The sequence below is a fragment of the Suncus etruscus genome, chromosome 1 (assembly GCF_024139225.1).
Source record: "Suncus etruscus isolate mSunEtr1 chromosome 1, mSunEtr1.pri.cur, whole genome shotgun sequence".
NCBI lineage: Eukaryota > Metazoa > Chordata > Mammalia > Eulipotyphla > Soricidae > Suncus > Suncus etruscus.
This window is the reverse complement of record NC_064848.1, coordinates 153,256,960-153,274,764: the sequence shown is the minus strand read 5'-3', so window position 1 is coordinate 153,274,764 and position 17,805 is coordinate 153,256,960. Positions and strand designations below refer to the sequence as shown.

Here is a 17,805-nt window from a genome sequence, read left to right as displayed (position 1 = left end):
CAGGGGTTACTTCTGGCTCTGCATTCAGAAATCACTCCTGGCAGGCTCAAGGGACCATATGGGATGCTGAGGATCGTACCAGGGTCCATCCTGGGTCAGTCACATGCAAGGCAACTCCCTACCGCTGAGCTATCACACGGGCCCCTAGCAACACTTTTTTTTAATGGGGTGGGTTACACCAGGCGGTGGCAGTACTCAGAGGTTACTCCTGGCTCTGCACTCAGAAATCGCTTCTGGCAAGCTTAAGTGACCATATGGGTACCATCAGTTATGGGTCAGCTGCATGCAAGGCAAATGCCCTACCACATTTTTAAGTGGGTAGATACTAATTGATGGAGAAAATGATCATCAGTTAGTTTGAGGAAAATAAAATCTGGAGGCTGGGCTAATCACATGCATTCCTGGCAGAATGAATAGTTAGGACAAAACTCTGAAACAATAATCAACATAAGAACTAGACTGGTAATACAGTGGGTAAGATACTTGCCTTTTGCAAGCAGCCAACCTTGTTTGATACTTGGCAGGCGACCCCAAAGCACCACCAGAAGACTACCCCTGAGCAACGAGATCCCAAGAGTATAACCCTGATTATCACAGGGATGTAGCCCAAAACCAACATACAAAAGACAGGAATCAGGCATATTAAGACCAGCTTTATTTTATTGGGAGTTATTGTACAGGAAACTCTAGGGGAAAGGGCAACTTCTACAGTCTAAGCCTGAGGAAAATGGTGCCTTTAAATGGTAGCCTTCACATTGTTACCATCCAAACACAAGTGAAATTTTCTGGAATTCTATAAGTTATGGATGACTCCAAAAACGAAAGGAATTTTAATTGAGTATCCTCAAAAATGCAGTGAAATAGTACAAGAAGTAAGGCCTCATGACGGGCTGGCGCCACTTCAAACCCCCAGCCACTGTATTCACTCCTCAGAACACTGCTGGAAAGTACTCAGGAATCCAGAGCCAGGATAAGCTGCCCTGCACCACTGGATGGAATCCACTCCCACCAAAAAAGGAAAACGAAACCCAGTGACTTCATTGTTTGCTTTGTTTTGTTTCAGTTTGGAGCTATACCCAACTTTGCTAAGGACTCATACTTAGTGCTCTGTGCTCAGGGATCACTCTTGGTAGAGGTTGAGGGGCCAAAATATACTATCTGGTAATGGAACCAGGGTTGTCTGAATGCAAGGCAATCACTTTAAGCCCAATATTATAGCTCTTATCCCACACAGGAGTTTCCTTAACTGTATGCAAAATGTTGTTGAAAGTATATTTTTCTGGACTAGGTATGAGTCCCTAACTTTCAGTAGCCTGCCCTGGACTTCTCTTTTGTTTGTTGTTGTTTTGTTTTTGTTTTTTAGGAGGGCCACACTTGGGGGCACTTAGGGGGGTACTCCTGGCTCTGTACTCAGAAATCACTCCTGGGCAGGCTCTTGGAAACCATATGGGATGCGGGAATCGAACCACCGTCCATCCTAAGTCGGCCTAGTGCAAGGCAAAAGCCCTACCACTGTGCTCTCTCTCTGGCCCTGCCCTGGACTTCTGAGGCCAACCTGAATCTACTAGCTTAGGAAAACCAGGAGAGACAAATCCCAGCTCCTGAAATTAGTGAAATAAAGGCCAGATAGAGAAGCTTTAATAGCAGGAGGTGGGATACATTGGGGATGGGGCGGTGGGCAGGAGAAAACAGAAGCTGCTGCATCTGCTTCATCAACTTTTGCAGCAGAAAAAAAACACATCATTTAGCGCAGTATCATCAAGGAGGCCCATGGGACTCTGAATCTTGGTCTGCAAGCCGCACAAACCTTTGACGCATGAGTTACTCCAGGTTTCCATAGGTGCCCCAGGACAGAACCGGGTCCCTCCACTTCGGTGCCATCAGAACAGCGGAAGCGCACATTATTGGCAGCAGTACTGTCCAAGGTAGTTGCGTTGTCTACCCGTAGCGAAAAGGCCACAAGGAAGCTGCTGCCAGGACACCACTGAGGTTCACTCCACGCACCCCACCTTCAAAGGAAATGGAGATGCCTGGTTCTGGTGGATGTCTCCTCTCTAGGCCATCCTAATTGTGGGGATTAAAAGCCAACTGCTGCTTGACCAAGTGGAATGTCTTAGCTCTTAGGAGTTGCAAAGGGGAGGTGCTGTGCAGCTCTCCAGGTCTAAAGGAGTCCAGAGTTGTGCAGAAGGCTACCTACCAGGAGGTGTGTAACAAAGGGCTGAGAGTTCAAACATTTCTCTTGGAAGGGCTCAATGGGAAAGTGTACAACTCCAATATCACGGAGATAAAAGTTCACACTTTTTCTCTCTCTAAGTGCCACGGCCAGCAGAGCTAGGAGACATTAAGGGAGAGGGGCTTCCCACCCAGGGCCACTCCTGAGGTGCAGGCCTCACCATTCAGTTTTCACCTGGGTAATTCTCGTGCTCAGACGTAGGTGGTGCTCAGGAGCCACTAGGGACATACAGCAGTATTGGTAGGGAATATGCAGTATCAGGAATCAAACCTGAAACGCTAATATTCCAGGCATGTGCCTCAAACCAATGGAACCATATTTCTGGCCCAAATCACACTTTAAAAAAAAAAAGCCTGTGGAGGGGCCAGAGTGACAGCACAGTGGTAGGGAATTGTCTTGTGCATGGCCAACCTGGGACATACCCAGGTTCAATTCCCGGCATCCCCCAAGCCTGCCTAGAAGCAATTTCTGAATGCAGAGCCAGGAGTAACCCCTGAGCATCGCTGGGGGTGGCCCCAAACAAACAAATAAAATGAACAAAAATTCTTGGGCTGGAGAGATAGCATGGAGATAAGGCATTTGCCTTTCATTCAGAAGGTCATTTGTTAAAATCCCGGCATCCCATATGGTCCCCTGTGCCTGCCAGGAGCGATCGTGGAGCCAGGAGTAACCTCTGAGCACTGCTGGGTGTGACCCCCCCCCCAAAAAAAAAGCTTGGGGCCGGAGATATAGCATGGAGGCAAGGCAAGGGCAGTGGTTCGAATTCCGGCATCCCATATGGTCCCCAGAGACTGCCAGGGGCGATTTCTGAGCATAGAGCCAGGAGTAACCCCTGAGTGGTGCCAGGCATGACCCAAAAACCAAAAAAAAAAAAATTAAAAAAATAAAAACACCAGGGGCTGGCTTGGTGGCGCTAGAGGTAAGGTGTCTGCCTTGCCAGTGCAAGCTTAGGACGGACCTTGGTTCAACCCCCCGGTGTCCCATATGGTCCCCCAAGCCAGGAGCGACTTCTGAGTGCATAGCCAGGAGTAAGCCCTGAGCGTTACCGAGTGTGGCCCAAAAACCAAAATAAATAAATAAATTACCCAAGTTTTTTAAAAATAAATAAATAAATAAATAAAATTAAAAAAAAAAAAAACCGTGCTCGCTTCGGCATCACATATACTAAAATTGGAACGATACAGAGATTAGCATGGCCCCTGCGCAAGGATGACACACAAATTCGTGAAGCGTTGCATATTTAAAAAGAAAATTAAAAAGAGCCTCAGTCAGAGATATAGTAAAGGGATTAAGATACCTATCTTACATATGGCCAACACAGTTTTAATTCCCAACAACTGCATATGGTACCCCGAGCATCACCAGGAGTGATCTCTGAGTGCAGAATAAGACCTGAGCACTACCAGTGTGCCCCCCAAACCAACAAAAGAAAAGAAATCCTGTCTCACTCCACTACACCCTCTGGGATCCCTGCCTCCCCATCCCACTACCTTGCAGAGCTGCGACTCCACCACTCGAGTGTTACGCTCTGCATTCCCTTTAGTGCAGTGCAGCCGAATTCCATTCAGAGCCGTGTCATCTCCAGTAATGCCTTTTGATGGCTCCACCTGGACAATGAGAGGCCAGATGAAGATGGTTTTCAAAGACTGAATGCTGGGCTCTGAAGTTACCAATCTCCACCACCTCTAAGACCAAGTCCTGAGCCCTACCTTGAGTGAGAAGCCACCAGCGAAGAATCCATCAGGACACATATCTGGCCAGGCCCAGTCACCCCAGGGGCCACCATTGTTCACCTCAATAATTGTTGGGTCATATTTTTTTTCTTTTGCTTTACTTTTTACTTCAGCAGATTCACAGCAGGTTGCCCACAGCAGCAGCAGCAGCAGCTTAGCACCTAAAATCCACTCCATGCTGCAGCCTCTGTGAGTGGAGTTCCTCGAGCAAGTTTATAAAAACCCTGCAATACAAGGGTACCAGTTGCATAAGGGCCATGGTTACGTAAGAGCCAGCTAGATTAAGTGATACGCAATACTAATCTGCTTCCGGGACCCACTGGACTCGGTTCCCTGCTCAAAGAAACAGGTTCCTAGTACAGAGGAGGAAGGGCAGCAAGAATCAAGAGCAAACTATAGGCCAAGAACTTTGCTTACGGTGTCTAAATAGTGAAAAAAAAAGGGGGGATGGGATGGGGAAGAGAGAGAAGGAGAGAGAGAGGAGAGAAGAGGAGAGGAGAGGAGAGGAGAGGAGAGGAGAGGAGAGGAGAGGAGAGGAGAGAGAGAGAGGAGGAGGAGGAAGAAGAAGAAGAAGAAGAAGAAGAAGAAGAAGAAGAAGAAGAAGAAGAAGAAAAGAAGAAGAAAAGAAGAAGAAGAAAGAAAAGAAGAAGAAAGAAGAAAGAAGAAAAGAAGAAGAAAGAAAAGAAGAAGAAAGAAGAAGAAGAAAAGAAGAAAAGAAGAAAGAAGAAGAAGAAAAGAAGAAAGAAGAAGAAGAAGAAGAAAAGAAGAAAGAAGAAGAAAAGAAGAAGAAGAAGAAGAAGAAGAAAAGAAGAAGAAGACAAGAAGAAGAAGAAAAGAAGAAGAAGAAGAAGAAGAAGAAGAAGAAGAAGAAGAAGAAGAAGAAGAAGAAGAAGAAGAAGAAGAAGAAGAAGAAGAAGAAGAAGAAGAAGAAGAAAAGATCATCTGCCCCAAAGGCAGGCAAGGAGGAAACAGGAGGGAACCTGGGGGCATTGGTGAAGGGAAATGTAAACTGCTGCAAGGCTCAATCATGAACACTTTGTAACTGTGAAAAAACAAAAACTGTGTTATGAACAACTTTGCAAACACAGTGTTTAAATAAATAATTAAATAAAATAAATAAATTGGGGCCAGAGAGATAGCATGGAGGTAGGGTGTTTGCCTTACATCCAGAAGGACGGTGGTTCGAATCCCTGTATCCCATATGGTTCCCTGGGCCTGCCAGGGGCGATTTCTAAGCACAGAGCAAGGAGTAACCCCTGAGCACTACCATGTGTGACCCAAAAATAAAAAAAAAAAATTAATTAAAAATAATTGTACTTAGTGTTATATTTGTAAGATCAAATACTCAGAACAATTTTAGAGGTGAAAAATTACTTTTCTGTTTTGCAAATGAGGGTACTGAAGTTTAAAAAATGGCAAGTGGGGGCTGAAATGACAGTGAAGAGAGTAGGGCATTTGCTTTGCACATGGCTGATTTGAGTTCCATCCCTGGCATCCTATATGGTTCTCTGAGCCTGCCAGGAGTAATTTCTAAGTACAGAGCCAGGAGTAACCCCTGAGTACTGCTAGATATGGTACAAAAACAAAAAACAAAAGCAAAATAAAAGAGAAAAATAGCAAGTGATTAAAAAATGGCAGCTGAGCATTGTTTTTGCATGTAGGTAAATATGTGGTTCGAATTCAATTTCTGGCACCACGTGGTTAACTGAGCACTGCTTAGAGTGACACCCTCACTCCCACAAAAAATAATACTATCGGGTTTAACCCAAAATCCAAGAAAAGAAAACACACACCAAAAAAAGACAAGTAACTAAACTATAGTCAAGGCAGCAAGCCAGGAAACATTCCAACACTGGGATTCAAGAAACCAAGGCTAGGGCCCGGAGAGATGGCACAACAGTGTTTGCTTTGCAAGCAGCTGATCCAGGACCAAAGGTGGTTGGTTCGAATCCCGGTGTCCCATATGGTCCCCCGTGCCTGCCAGGAGCTATTTCTGAGCAGACAGTCAGGAGTAACCCCTGAGCACCACCGGGTGTGACCCAAAAAAACTAAAAAAAAAAAAAAAAAAAAAACAAGGCTGGGGATAAAAGTGACAGTTTCAGAATCCCACCAGGAGTAGGACTGACCAGGAGTAACCCCAGAAACCTGAGGGGAAACCAAAGTAAAATAGGGGAAGAATGTATGAACCTGCGGGAGCTAGGAATGCCTGAAACTTTCTCTCTCTCTCTCTCACTCTCTTTCTGTCTCTCTCTCTCTCTCTCACACACAGACACATACACACACAAACACGCATGCATATACACGCACACATGCACACACACCCTTAGAAAATTGGAAGGGCCACACTCATTGATGTTCAGGGTTTACTTCTTGAACCACACTCAGAGATCACCACTGGTGAGGCCATAGGTGGTATCAGAGATTGAACTTCATTAGATCCTGCCTGCTGTATTATTCCTTTGGCCCTAAAGGAAAATGATTTTTTTTTGGGGGGGGAAGCATACTTGGCACTATTCTGGGGTTACTTATGGCTCTGCAGCCAGGAATCACTATTGGAAGTGTTTGGGGACCACATAAATGCTGGGGATCTAACAGAGGTCAGCTGCATGCAAGGCAAGGACCCTACCTACTATACTATCACTCCAGTCCAACAAAACAATTCGAAGTTTTTATGGCCAGGGGACAGAGATAGATGTTTCTTCTATTGCTTACAGTGTTTTTTCCCAGAATTTCTTTCCTCTTGCAACCACCAGATGGACTCCTATTTTGGAAAACTCAAGACCCCAATACCAAACTGTTTTATTCTCAGTGGGGAAGGGAAAATAGCCATTTATTTACTTGCTTTTTTTTGGAGGGGGTGGGCAGGAGTGGGGAGAATTGAACCAATTCTCAGAGAATTATATGTGATGCCAGAGATCAAAGCATGTTTGCCCACATTACTATGCAAGTACATTAAGTATGTTCTCTCTACTCCTTGCCTGCTTCTCTTACATGTGTATTTTTAAACTCAATACATATTTATTTAGAAGTAATCTATGTTGGGGCCGGGCGGTGGCGCTAAAGGTAAGGTGCCTGCCTTGCCTGCGCTAGCCTTGGACGGACAGCAGTTCGATCCCCCGGTGTCCCATATGGTCCCCCAAGCCAGGAGCAACTTCTGAGCACATAGCCAGGAGTAACCCCTGAGCGTTATCAGGTGTGGCCCAAAAACCAAAAAAAAAAAAAAAAAAAAAAAAAAAAAAAAAGAAGTAATCTATGTTGATTTAGGCAATAGACTAAATTCCGTAAAGAGAGCATCAGCCAAATAAAACACTCCCTTGGTTTCATCACAGTTTACAGTAAAGCGAGAGAGACAAACAATGCATAACTTCTCCAGTAGCTCTTTTTTGTTTGTTTGTTTTTGTTTTTTTTTGTTGTTGTTGTTGTTTTTGATTTTTTTGGGCCACACCCGGTAATGCTCAGGGGTTACTCCTGGCTATGTGCTCAGAAGTTGCTCCTGGCTTGGGGGACCATATGGGACACCGGGGGATCGAACCGCGGGTCCGTCCAAGGCTAGCGCAGGCAAGGCAGGCACCTTACCTTTAGCGCCACCGCCCGGCCCTCCAGTAGCTCTTGACTTATGTAAAGAAAGCACTAGAAACCCAACTACAAACCCAACTACAAACATGTTTGTAACCCTGGTGCTTAAAGATATTAATAAACAAAGAAGCACTTTTATTCTCTTGAAATCAAGTTTAGGACTTAATATGCAGAAATATTTAATAAAATTTGGTCCAATGAATGATCTAGGAACCAATCTGAAGTATAAAAATTTTTAAAAAGTAAATAAAATGAAACAATGTAAAAAGATAAAGCCTAAAATAGATAACTAAGAGGGCATGAATTCAGATCAAGGGAAGATTCCTGAGAGAAGATAAGCTAGATAACTTAAAAATTGGTTTTCCTTGGGGCCGGCAAGGTGGTGCTAGAGGTAAGGTGTCTGCCTTGCAAGCCAAGAAGGACCCCGGTTTGATCCCCCGGCGTCCCATATGCCAGGGGCAATTTCTGAGCGCTTAGCCAGGAGTAACCCCTGAGCATCAAATGGATGTGGCCAAAAAAAACTAACAAAAATTAGTTTTCCTTGACTCAAGTACCCCATGTTTGAACTTAATAGGTAAGATTTATGGAGCAATAGCAGTAAACTTCTGTTTACAGTGTTTGCACAGCTTAAACTTAATTCCCACTTAAAGCTCACAAAATACCCAATATTATTCTTTACTTACAGTGCTGGAAACGCAAAAGCATAGCCAGTTTAGAACCCCAAATCATTTTTCAGTTGGGGAGCTGTTTCTGGTACCAATCTCTTCCTAGAAACCAGACTACCTCTTACTACATCTAGTCTACACATTAGAGAAAGGCCAACAAGTCATTGTCACTGCATCCCTTAGGTTGCCTTCACTGAGTCTGTTCCTATTTATGTGCTGCCCTCTGGGGGCATGTCAGTGAATAGGGTGCTTGTCTTGCTCCCAAAGGATCAAGATTCGATTCCTAGCACTTCATATGGTCTCCTCACACCACCAGAAGAGACCTGGGAGCACAGAGCCTGGAAGTCAGGGGTGGTTCCAAAACAGAACAAAAAAAAATTAACCCCTTGCCTCAGGTCACTACCAAAGGACGTCCCTTCTTTGATAGAGGCACAAGCAATTCTTTTTTGGGGGGCCACACCCAGCGATGCTCAGGGGTTACTTCTGGCTATCTGCTCAGAAATAGCTCCTGGCAGGCACGGGGGACCATATGGGACATCGAGATTCGAACCAACCACCTTAGGTCCTGGATCGGCTGCTTGCAAGGCAAACGCCGCTGTGCTATCTCTCCGGGTCCACAAGCAATTCTTACTGTCATTGTGCTGCTAGTTTTTTTTCATCAGGGGCACAAACCAGAATACACAAATCTCCCTCTCCAGCCTAATTGTTGCTTCTTGATCTCTGTACCAAGACTCTTATGAGTGGTCCCTTCCCTCATTTGCTCTGGAGGCGCCAGAAGCCCTGTCCCCAGAACCTAGGCTCCTTTCTCAGGTCCAAGCCACTCTGCCTCTGGTTCTTCCCAGACCTCCTCTCTAAATGCAGCTCTGGTGACTTATCCTGCATTCCTGGGAAGGGGAGGACGAAGAATGGGGGAAACTCACTGCCATGTTTGTGGGTATGCTTTGGCTGAGCTGGCTTCTGGGAGCTCCAGGCAGAGGAAAGTGTGTCCATGGTAAAAAAAAAAAAAAAAAAAAATTAAGAAACACAAAAACTTGTCCAAGGGGACTAGAAACATATGAACATATGGGGCTTGCCAGTGCCTGACCAGGGTTCTATCCCCAGCACCCCAAGTATCTGCCAGGAGTGATCCCTGGACTCAGCCAGAAAACTTAAGCACAGCTGTCTCCAGCCCTCAAAAAAAAAGAAAGAAAAGAAAAGAGAAAAAAAAAAAAAGAAAAGAAAAGAAAAGAAAAAAAGAAGGGCCTGAGCAATAGCATAGCAGTAGGGCATTTGCCTTAAACAAGACAGATCCAAGGCGGACCTGGGTTCGATCCCCGGCATCTCATATGGTCCCCTGTGCCTGCAGGAGGGATTTCTGAGTGCAGAGATACAAGTAACCCCTGAGCGCAGCCAGGTGTGGCCCAAAAAACAAAAGAAATTGTCCAGGTACAGATCTTTCTCATCTTCCCTATGAAAGCAGCAAGAGAGGCACCAATTATGGATCAAATCCAGGTCAGCCATGTGCAAGGTATGCTCTCTTCTTGCTGTGCTATCTCTCCGGTCCCACAAAAGGTTCTGAACTATACTCAATTCCATCTTTGCCTTCACAAGCTAGGCCTTCACTTAGATAAGAGCCTTGCAATACTGGCAGTGGTCCTGAGCTCTCAAACAAGACCCCAAAATGACACTAGTTTCACAGTCTTCCACGCTGCTACTAGACTCACTCCCCCTCTGCAGAGGAAAAGCACAAGACCTGCAGTGCCACCCTGGTCTTGCACCTCCCTTCCTCGTTTGTCCAGTGGACAGTCTGGCACTAGCCATGGCTGGTCCTGGCTGCTCCGGTTATAGATGGGAAAGGTGTGCTCATTGCTGATGGAGAAATGATGCATGTTTGGTTGGGTTTTGTTTTGTCTGTTGTAGTTTTGGTGGGGAAGGAGTGTCATAACCTACCATGGGCTTACTCCTTGATCTGCACTCTGGATTGCTTCTGGCTGGCTCAGAGGATGAAGGAATACAGGGGATGGAGCCTAGGCTGACTCTCTCTATTCCTCCAGCTCACCCCAAGGATGGTCACCATTCACCAGGCACTTGGAGTCCTCACCTGACTTCCACAAAGGGGCAAGGACAAGAGACCCTCAGGTGAGGAGCACTTGAGGCCTGGTTGGCACAGCTCACGGGCTTTGTTCTTTGCCCCCTACAGGTCCTCAGCAAGATGGGTCCAAACAACCAGACAACCAACACCCCCCGGGTCAGGGTTTTACATTTGATCCCCACCCTTCCCCCATAAAATCCTGGAAAGAAGGTAGAGCCCTGTGGATTCTTTCCTCCCTCCCTCCTCCCCCCTCCTTCAGTCCCTCCCTCCTTCCTTCCTTCCTTTCTTCCCTCCTTTCTTTCTTCCTTCCTCCTTCCTTCTGTACTTCCTTCTTTCTTCGTTCCTCTTTTCCTCCTCCTTCCTTCCTGCATCCTTCCTCCTATCCTCCCTTCCTCCATCCTTCCTCCTTCCTTCCATTATTCCTTTCTTCCTTCCTTTTCTCGTTCTTTCCTCCTCTCTTCCTTCCTTTTCTTCTCCCTCCTTCTATCTTTCCTTCCTCCCTCCCTTTCTTTCTCTTCCTTTATCCTTTCTTCCTCCTTCCTTCCATCTTTCCTTGATGTCACCCCACCCCTATCTTCCTCTGTAATCTTACCTGATGGTAAAACAAGCCCACTTTTGGAAGGGGTCTATGGAAGGTAATAAAGGGGTTGCCTCAGGGGCAGGAAGGAGATTCATTGAGAGAAATTCAGCCAGATGCAGGGAGAAGCAGGATGGAGGGACAACTGACAGATTTGAACGCAAGGCTGCTGACGGAGTAGGCTTACAAGGTTTAAAAGCTTTTAGGGCATTAATAAAGTATTGATGGGGCCGGGCTGTGGCGCTAGAGGTAAGGTGCCTGCCTTGCCTGCGATTGCCTAGGATGGACCATGGTTCGATCCCCCGGTGTCCCATATGGTCCCCCAAGCCAGGAGCGACTTCTGAGTGCATAGCCAGGAGTAACCCCTGAGCATCACCAGGTGTGGCCCAAAAACCAAAAAAAAAAAAAGTATTGATGTCTCCTGAAAGTTGACTGCCTATGGATCATTTCCTCGCCACCACCCTGAGACCAGCCGGCTGGTAGGGGTTGCAGGCACATGGCCTCAGGCCAGCAGAGAAAGGCCTCTCACCATCCATCATCTCACCATCATCCACCTCCATCCAGGACTCAATACTTAATATGTATTTCTACACTTACTTACTCCCTCCCTCCCACACTCCCTTCCTTCCCCCTTCCCTCTTCTGGAAAATGACTGAGTGGCTAGGATGGTAGGAAGGGGGCAAGAGTACTGCCCAGCCAGAGTTAAGTGTGTGAGTTCCATTCCCATGTTGCTGGTGGAACTGAGATCCTGAAAACCCCATGATCTAGGGTCCTCTGTGAGTTGAAAGAAAGAAAGAAAGAAAGAAAGAAAGAAAGAAAGAAAGAAAGAAAGAAAGAAAGAAAGAAAGAAAGAAAGAAAGAAAGAAAGAAAGAAAGAAAGAAAGAAAGAAAGAAAGAAAAAGAAAGAAGAAAGAAAGAAAGAAAGAAAGAAAGAAAGAAAGAAAGAAAGAAAGAAAGAAAGAAAGAAGAAAGAAAGAAAGAAAAAGAAAGAAAGAAAGAAAGAAAGAAAGAAAGAAAGAAAGAAAGAAAGAAAGAAAGAAAGAAAGAAAGAAAGAAAGAAAGAAGAAAGAAAGAAAGAAAGAAAGAAAGAAAGAAGAAAGAAAGAAAGAAAGAAAGAAAGAAAGAAAGAAAGAAAGAAAGAAAGAAAGAAAGAAAGAAAGAAAGAGAAGAAAGAAAGAAAGAAAGAAAAGAAAGAAAGAAAGAAAGAAAGAAAGAAAGAAAGAGCAACAACAAAAGAAAGCAGGAAGGGCTGTCATCCCAGTTCCTGTAACCCAAATTCCCCCAGTCTCATCACAGCCAGTTACAAGGGACGAACCTGGTCTCCAGCGCAGACCAGGAACTACCAACCACCATAAAGAAACTCTTGGTGGTCTGCAGAGATAGACCAGAAATTAAGGTACATGCCTTGTACGTGGCCCACGCAAGTTGGATCCTGGCACCATATATAATCCTATCCCTGCCAGGAAAGAAGGAAAACGAAAGAAAAAGAAAACTCTTGGGCAGGGCTGAAGAAATAGCACAATGGTAGGGCATTTGCCTTGCAAGCAGCCAGTCCAGGACGGATTGTGATTTGAATCCGCCATCCCATATGGTCTCCCGTGCCTGCCAAGAGCTATTTCTGAGCATAGAGCAAGGAGTAACCCTTGAGCACCACTGGGTGTGACCCAAAACCAAACCAAAAGAAAACAAAAAAACTCTTGGGCAAAGCAAGTGCCTTCCCCTGGACTATCTCACTGGTTTCAACACTCCTTTAAAAAAAAAATACAACAACAACAACAAAAAAAACTTTGTTGTGTTGTCTGTTGCGTGAGGAGAAAATTGAGCAAACGGGGAGTAAAAAGTAGTTGGCAAAGAATTTAGGAGAATGAAAAAGTAAATACAAGGGGCCAGAGTGGTGACACAAGCCATAGGCATCTGCCTTGCCTGCACTAGCCTAGGACGGACCAACTCTTGATCCCCTGGCATCCCATATGGTTCCCCAAGCCAGGAATAATTTCTGAGTGCATAGCTGGGAGTAATCCCTGAGTGTCACCGAGTGTGGCCCCAAAACCAAAACTAAAAAGAAAAAAACAAGGGGGTAAAGATTTACAGTCAGAAGCGAAATAGAAGGGCCAGAGTTATAGCACAGTAGTAGGGCATTTGCCTTGCACACGTCCAACCCCAACAACCCTGGTTTGATTCCCGTCATCCCATATGGTTGGTCACCCAGCCTGCCAGGAGCAATTTCTTTTTTTTTTTTTTTTTTTTTTTTTTTTGGTTTTTGGGCCACACCCTGTGACGCTCAGGGGTTACTCCTGGCTATGCGCTCAGAAGTTGCTCCTGGCTTCTTGGGGGACCATATGGGACGCCGGGGGATCGAACCGCGGTCCGTGTCCTAGGCTAGCGCAGGCAAGGCAGGCACTTTTACCTCCAGCGCCACCGCCCGGCCCCTCTTTTTTTTTAATATTTTTTATTTAATTAACATGATTATAATTGGGTTAAGGTCACAAACAGAACACCCACCTTCACCAGTGTAACATTTCCCCCTGCCCATGCTGGCAGACAGGGGTAACCATGGGGACAAAGAGAAAGGAGAGAGAAGGCTGTGAGGGGCAGCCAAGGCTGGATCTTTCCCTAAGCTTGGCCAAAAAGCCTACCGCATGGAGCTATGTCATCCCCGTGTTGCCTGCTGAAGCTTCAGACTCCCCCCCAAAACATTACTGTGAAAGATATGCAATTCACCTTGGCCAAAATAAAAATCATTAGTACCAAAAAAAAAGGTTAAATGTGGGGTAATAGGAAGTGGGAGTGAGGGAGTAAAGGAATAAAATGAGCTTCTGGGCAGCTTTCTTAATATGACAAACAGATTAAACTCAATGATATCCAAATATTTGTCTATATGTTTCACAATGGACAGGGTTAGCAAGGAAACTTGCCTGGGACTTCCTGAAGCCAGAACCTCTTGTACTGCCATTGCCCATGCTGGCAAAAACTCCCGGCTCCCAGGAAGGAAAGAGATCCTTCAAGAACTGCAAGCCCAGAAGTTCAAAGCTTCCACCCAAACCCTCCCTCCGGAGTCGGGTGGGAAATGGGGAAAGCCTAGAGTAACCTTTAAGCTCCTTTAACCTTTAAGCATGTGGCCCAGGGGAAGCGCCAGGAGCAACTTCTGAGCACAGAGCCAGGAGTAACTCCTAAGCCCCACCGGATGTCGCCACCCCCCCCCCCAAAGAAGAAAAAAAGATAAGGGGGACTTACCTTGTTGAGGGCCGGAGAACATGGCACTGCTGGAATCATCAGAACACAGAAATTGTATCATGACAGCTAAATATATTAAGGTAAACACTCTGTTTTCCAAAACCGTGACACAACTTTAACTGCAATTTAGCTTATATAAGAATGTTTGTTTGGGGGCCGGGAGAGATAGCACAGTGGCGTTTGCCTTGCAATCAGCCGATCCAGGACCAAAGGTGGTTGGTTCGAATCCCGGTGTCCCATATGGTCCCCCGTGCCTGCCAGGAGCTATTTCTGAGCAGACAGCCAGGAGGAACCCCTGAGCACCGCCGGGTGTGGCCCAAAACAAAACAAAACAAAAAGAATGTTTGTTTGGGGCTGGAGCAAGAGCACAGCAGTAAGGTGTTTGTCTTGCATGTGGCCAATACAGGAGGGACCCCGGTTCTAATCTCAGCGTCCTATATGGTCTCCCAAGCCTGCCAAGAAGTACTTCTAAGCCCAGAGCCAGGAGTAACGCTGAGTGCCACAGGGTATGACCTCCCACAACAAACAAACAAACAAAGAGAATGTTTAAAGACCTTAGTTATAGCCCAGCAGGTAAGGCATTTCCTTGTATAGGGCTGATCCAGGTTCAATTCCCAGAATTCCATATAGTCCCCTGAGCACAGAGCCAAGAGTAATGCCTGAGCACCACAATACTGGGGTCCGATGTGGCAAAAAAAAAAAAGTGTGTTTGAAATATTAAAAAAACAGTATGGACCCTTTTCTTGGGCTTAAGAAAGAGTTTCCAGACCTATCTGTAATCTTGTTCCACACAAATAAACTCCTTTCATGCTACAGTTTGGATTTTTTTTGCGGGGGGGGGGGGGGGATCACACCTGGTGGTGGTGCTCAGGTTACTCCTGAGTATGTGTGGTCCAACCAAGGTCAGCCGCTTACAAGACAAACGCACTACTGCTGCGCCACTGCTCCAGCACCTAATCAAAGACTTGATCTCTTCCATAATACTGAACATGAAAAAACTACCCATTTTATAACCTAATTATCCAAAATTACACTCAATTTGTACTCTTCTTCCTCCTTTCTCCTTCTCTTCTTCCTCCTTTCCCTCCTTCTCCTTCTTCATCTCTTCCTCCTCATTTCCACCTCCACCTCCTCTTTCTTGTCCTCGTTGGATTGAACCTGGGACAATCATAAAGCAATATTTTATTATCTACTGTACTAACTCTCCAGCTGCTCCTTTCTCTCTATGTAAGGAACTAAGCCCAGGCCTTTACATCCTGTAATATATTTTTGGTAGAGAATCCACATAATTCTTTATTATTTATTTTATATTTAGTTTTGCAGTGTTGTGCATAGGATGTAGGGTGTCGGGGACTGGGAAGATATACAGTGTATAGAGCACTTGCCTTGCATGCAGCTGACCTGGATTCAATCCTCAGCATCCCATATGATTCCTCAAGCACTAACAGGACTAATTCCTGAAGACAGAGTAAGAAATAGCCCCTGAACAGTGACTAGTGTGCCCCTCTACTATCAAAAAAAAATAAACCCACAAGGCATCAAATATGTAAGGCTTGCACTCTACCACTAAAGTTCACCTGAGTTACCCGAAAAGGTCCTTTATCTTTCAGATCAGGGTCCTAATTATGGCTTGCCCTGAATATGTGTGAGACCCTGAGGTTTATCCCCAGCACTACACACACACACAAACACAACACACACACACACACACACACACACACACAAATACACAAACATGCATACAAGTATGGCTCTGGTGTTTTATCCCTGCTCCTGACAGAAGTCCTTAATAATGCCACAAAAATGTAGAACAGACCTAGAAACAGTTTAATGGGCTACCTTCAGGAAGTTTAGGTTTAATCCCAAGCACTGTAGGGTCAACTGAGTAGAGCCATGAGCATGGAGCCAGGAGTACACTCTGAGCATTGGGGTAAGGCTCCAAAGCAGCACCCAAAAAATGCAGGTCATATGTAACTTCCCTCTTAAAACCTTCTAATTGCTTCTTATTGTACCCAAGGTTTTTATTTGTTTGCCAACACAGTGATGAAATCCAGGTCTCACAGGCATGCACTTTACCAAGGATTATTCCTAAGCATAGTAGCAGAAATAGTCCCTGAGCACTGCCAGGTGTAGCTCCAAAACAAACAAACAAGCAAACACAAAGATTGAATTCATTACCAAAATCCTTTCATATAGTTTCCCTGGACTAGAGTTGTAAGATATTAATTTGCCTTTTATGTGTGAGATTCCAGGTTCTATTCCCACCACTTCTCCTTACCCTCTCAAAAAAGCTTTCTTCTTTTCCACATTTATTCATGATTTGTTTGTATGGTATGGGGGATCAAATTCATGCCTTATACATGCCTGATATACGACTGTCATTAAAACACATGCCCAGCCCAGAAAGAATTTTAATTTGGGAATAGGTGTGGCCCAAAAACAAAAAAAAATGTACAATATAGAATATATATAAAAGGGGGCCGGAGGTAAGGAGGGCATGGAGGTAAGGCGTTTGCCTTTCATGCAGGTCATCGGTTCGAATCCCGGCATTCCATATGGTCCCCTGTGCCTGCCAGGAGCAATTTCTGAGCATGAAGCCAGGAGTAACCCCTGAGCACTGCCGGGTGTGACCCAAAAACCACAAAAAAAAAAAAAGAATATATATAAAAGAAATGAGGGGCCAGAGCAGTGGTGCAAGCGGTAGGGCACTTGCCTTGCACGTGCTAACCTAGGACGGACCACGGTTCGATTCCCCTGCGTCCCATATGGTCCCCCAAGCCAGGAACAATTTCTACTCAGGAGTAATCCATGGGCATCACTGAGTGTGGCCCAATCCCCCCAAACAAAGAAAGAAAGAAAGAATGAAGCTGAAGCAATAGTATAGAGGATAGGGTGCTTGCCTTTTAATCCCCAGTTGAAGGTCGGAGCAGTGGTGCAAGGCATAAAGCATCTGCCTTGTTTTCACCAGCCTAGGACGGATCGGGTTTGATCCTCCAGTGTCCCATATGGCCCCCCAAGCCAGGAGCGATTTCTGAGTGCATAGCCAGGAGTAATCTCTGAGCTCACCAGTGTGTCTTCCCCCTCCCCGCCAAAAAAAAAGAAATTTGATTCTTACCAGACAAGGGAAATGACATGACCATGAAGGTGTTTTTTGCCCCAAGGTGATGCTTATCTGTTTCAGCCCAGATGTGATAGTCCTTGCAGTTTTCTTAAATCTATGAGTGTCAGCTCTAGTGAGTATGTGTGAGTACAACAACTAAAGCAATGCAAACCTCTGTGGGCTCTTTTTCAGAGTGTATAAGTACCACAATCCGATATAGAGATGTGATATAGAGAGCCCCAAAGCTAAACACTGCAATCAGGCATGTGTGCAACACATCATATTGTGAACAAGAAGGAAGTGGGGGTCTCAAAGAAAATAAGGCTAGAGAGAAAGAACTTCTGTGGGTCAGAGTTATATTTTCATGTCTTGCCTGCGGTTGACTAAAGTTTGATCACCAGCATTGATATGGTCCCTCAAGCACTGCCAAGAGTAACCCCGAGTATTACTTGGTGTGGCCCAAAAACAAAGCAGCAAAAAACAAAGGACTTATATGCATGCTTTGATCTCTCGCTCTCTTGAGCACTGTGCCAGGAGTAGCCCTTAAGTACCAGCAGGTATGACTCCTCCAAAAAAATATCCCTGCCCATAAGATAATTTGTTTAAATTAGGGGAT

At 45.4% G+C, this 17,805-nt stretch overlaps 1 protein-coding gene and 1 non-coding gene across 2 annotated transcripts; one reads left to right on the top strand and one right to left on the bottom strand.

Moving 5' to 3' along the window:
• Positions 1 to 1,616: 1,616 nt before the first annotated feature.
• LOC126011844 (vitelline membrane outer layer protein 1 homolog) lies at positions 1,617 to 4,143 on the bottom strand. Its single transcript, XM_049775618.1, is given in 5 exon segments — positions 1,617 to 1,829; positions 1,831 to 1,854; positions 1,856 to 2,009; positions 3,734 to 3,840; positions 3,943 to 4,143. Coding segments are annotated over 5 exon segments (603 nt in total). The 3' UTR covers positions 1,617 to 1,712.
• Positions 3,374 to 3,477, top strand: LOC126027376 (U6 spliceosomal RNA). Its single transcript, XR_007502254.1, has one exon. It is a non-coding gene; the product is annotated as a U6 spliceosomal RNA (small nuclear RNA).
• Positions 4,144 to 17,805: the final 13,662 nt, after the last annotated feature.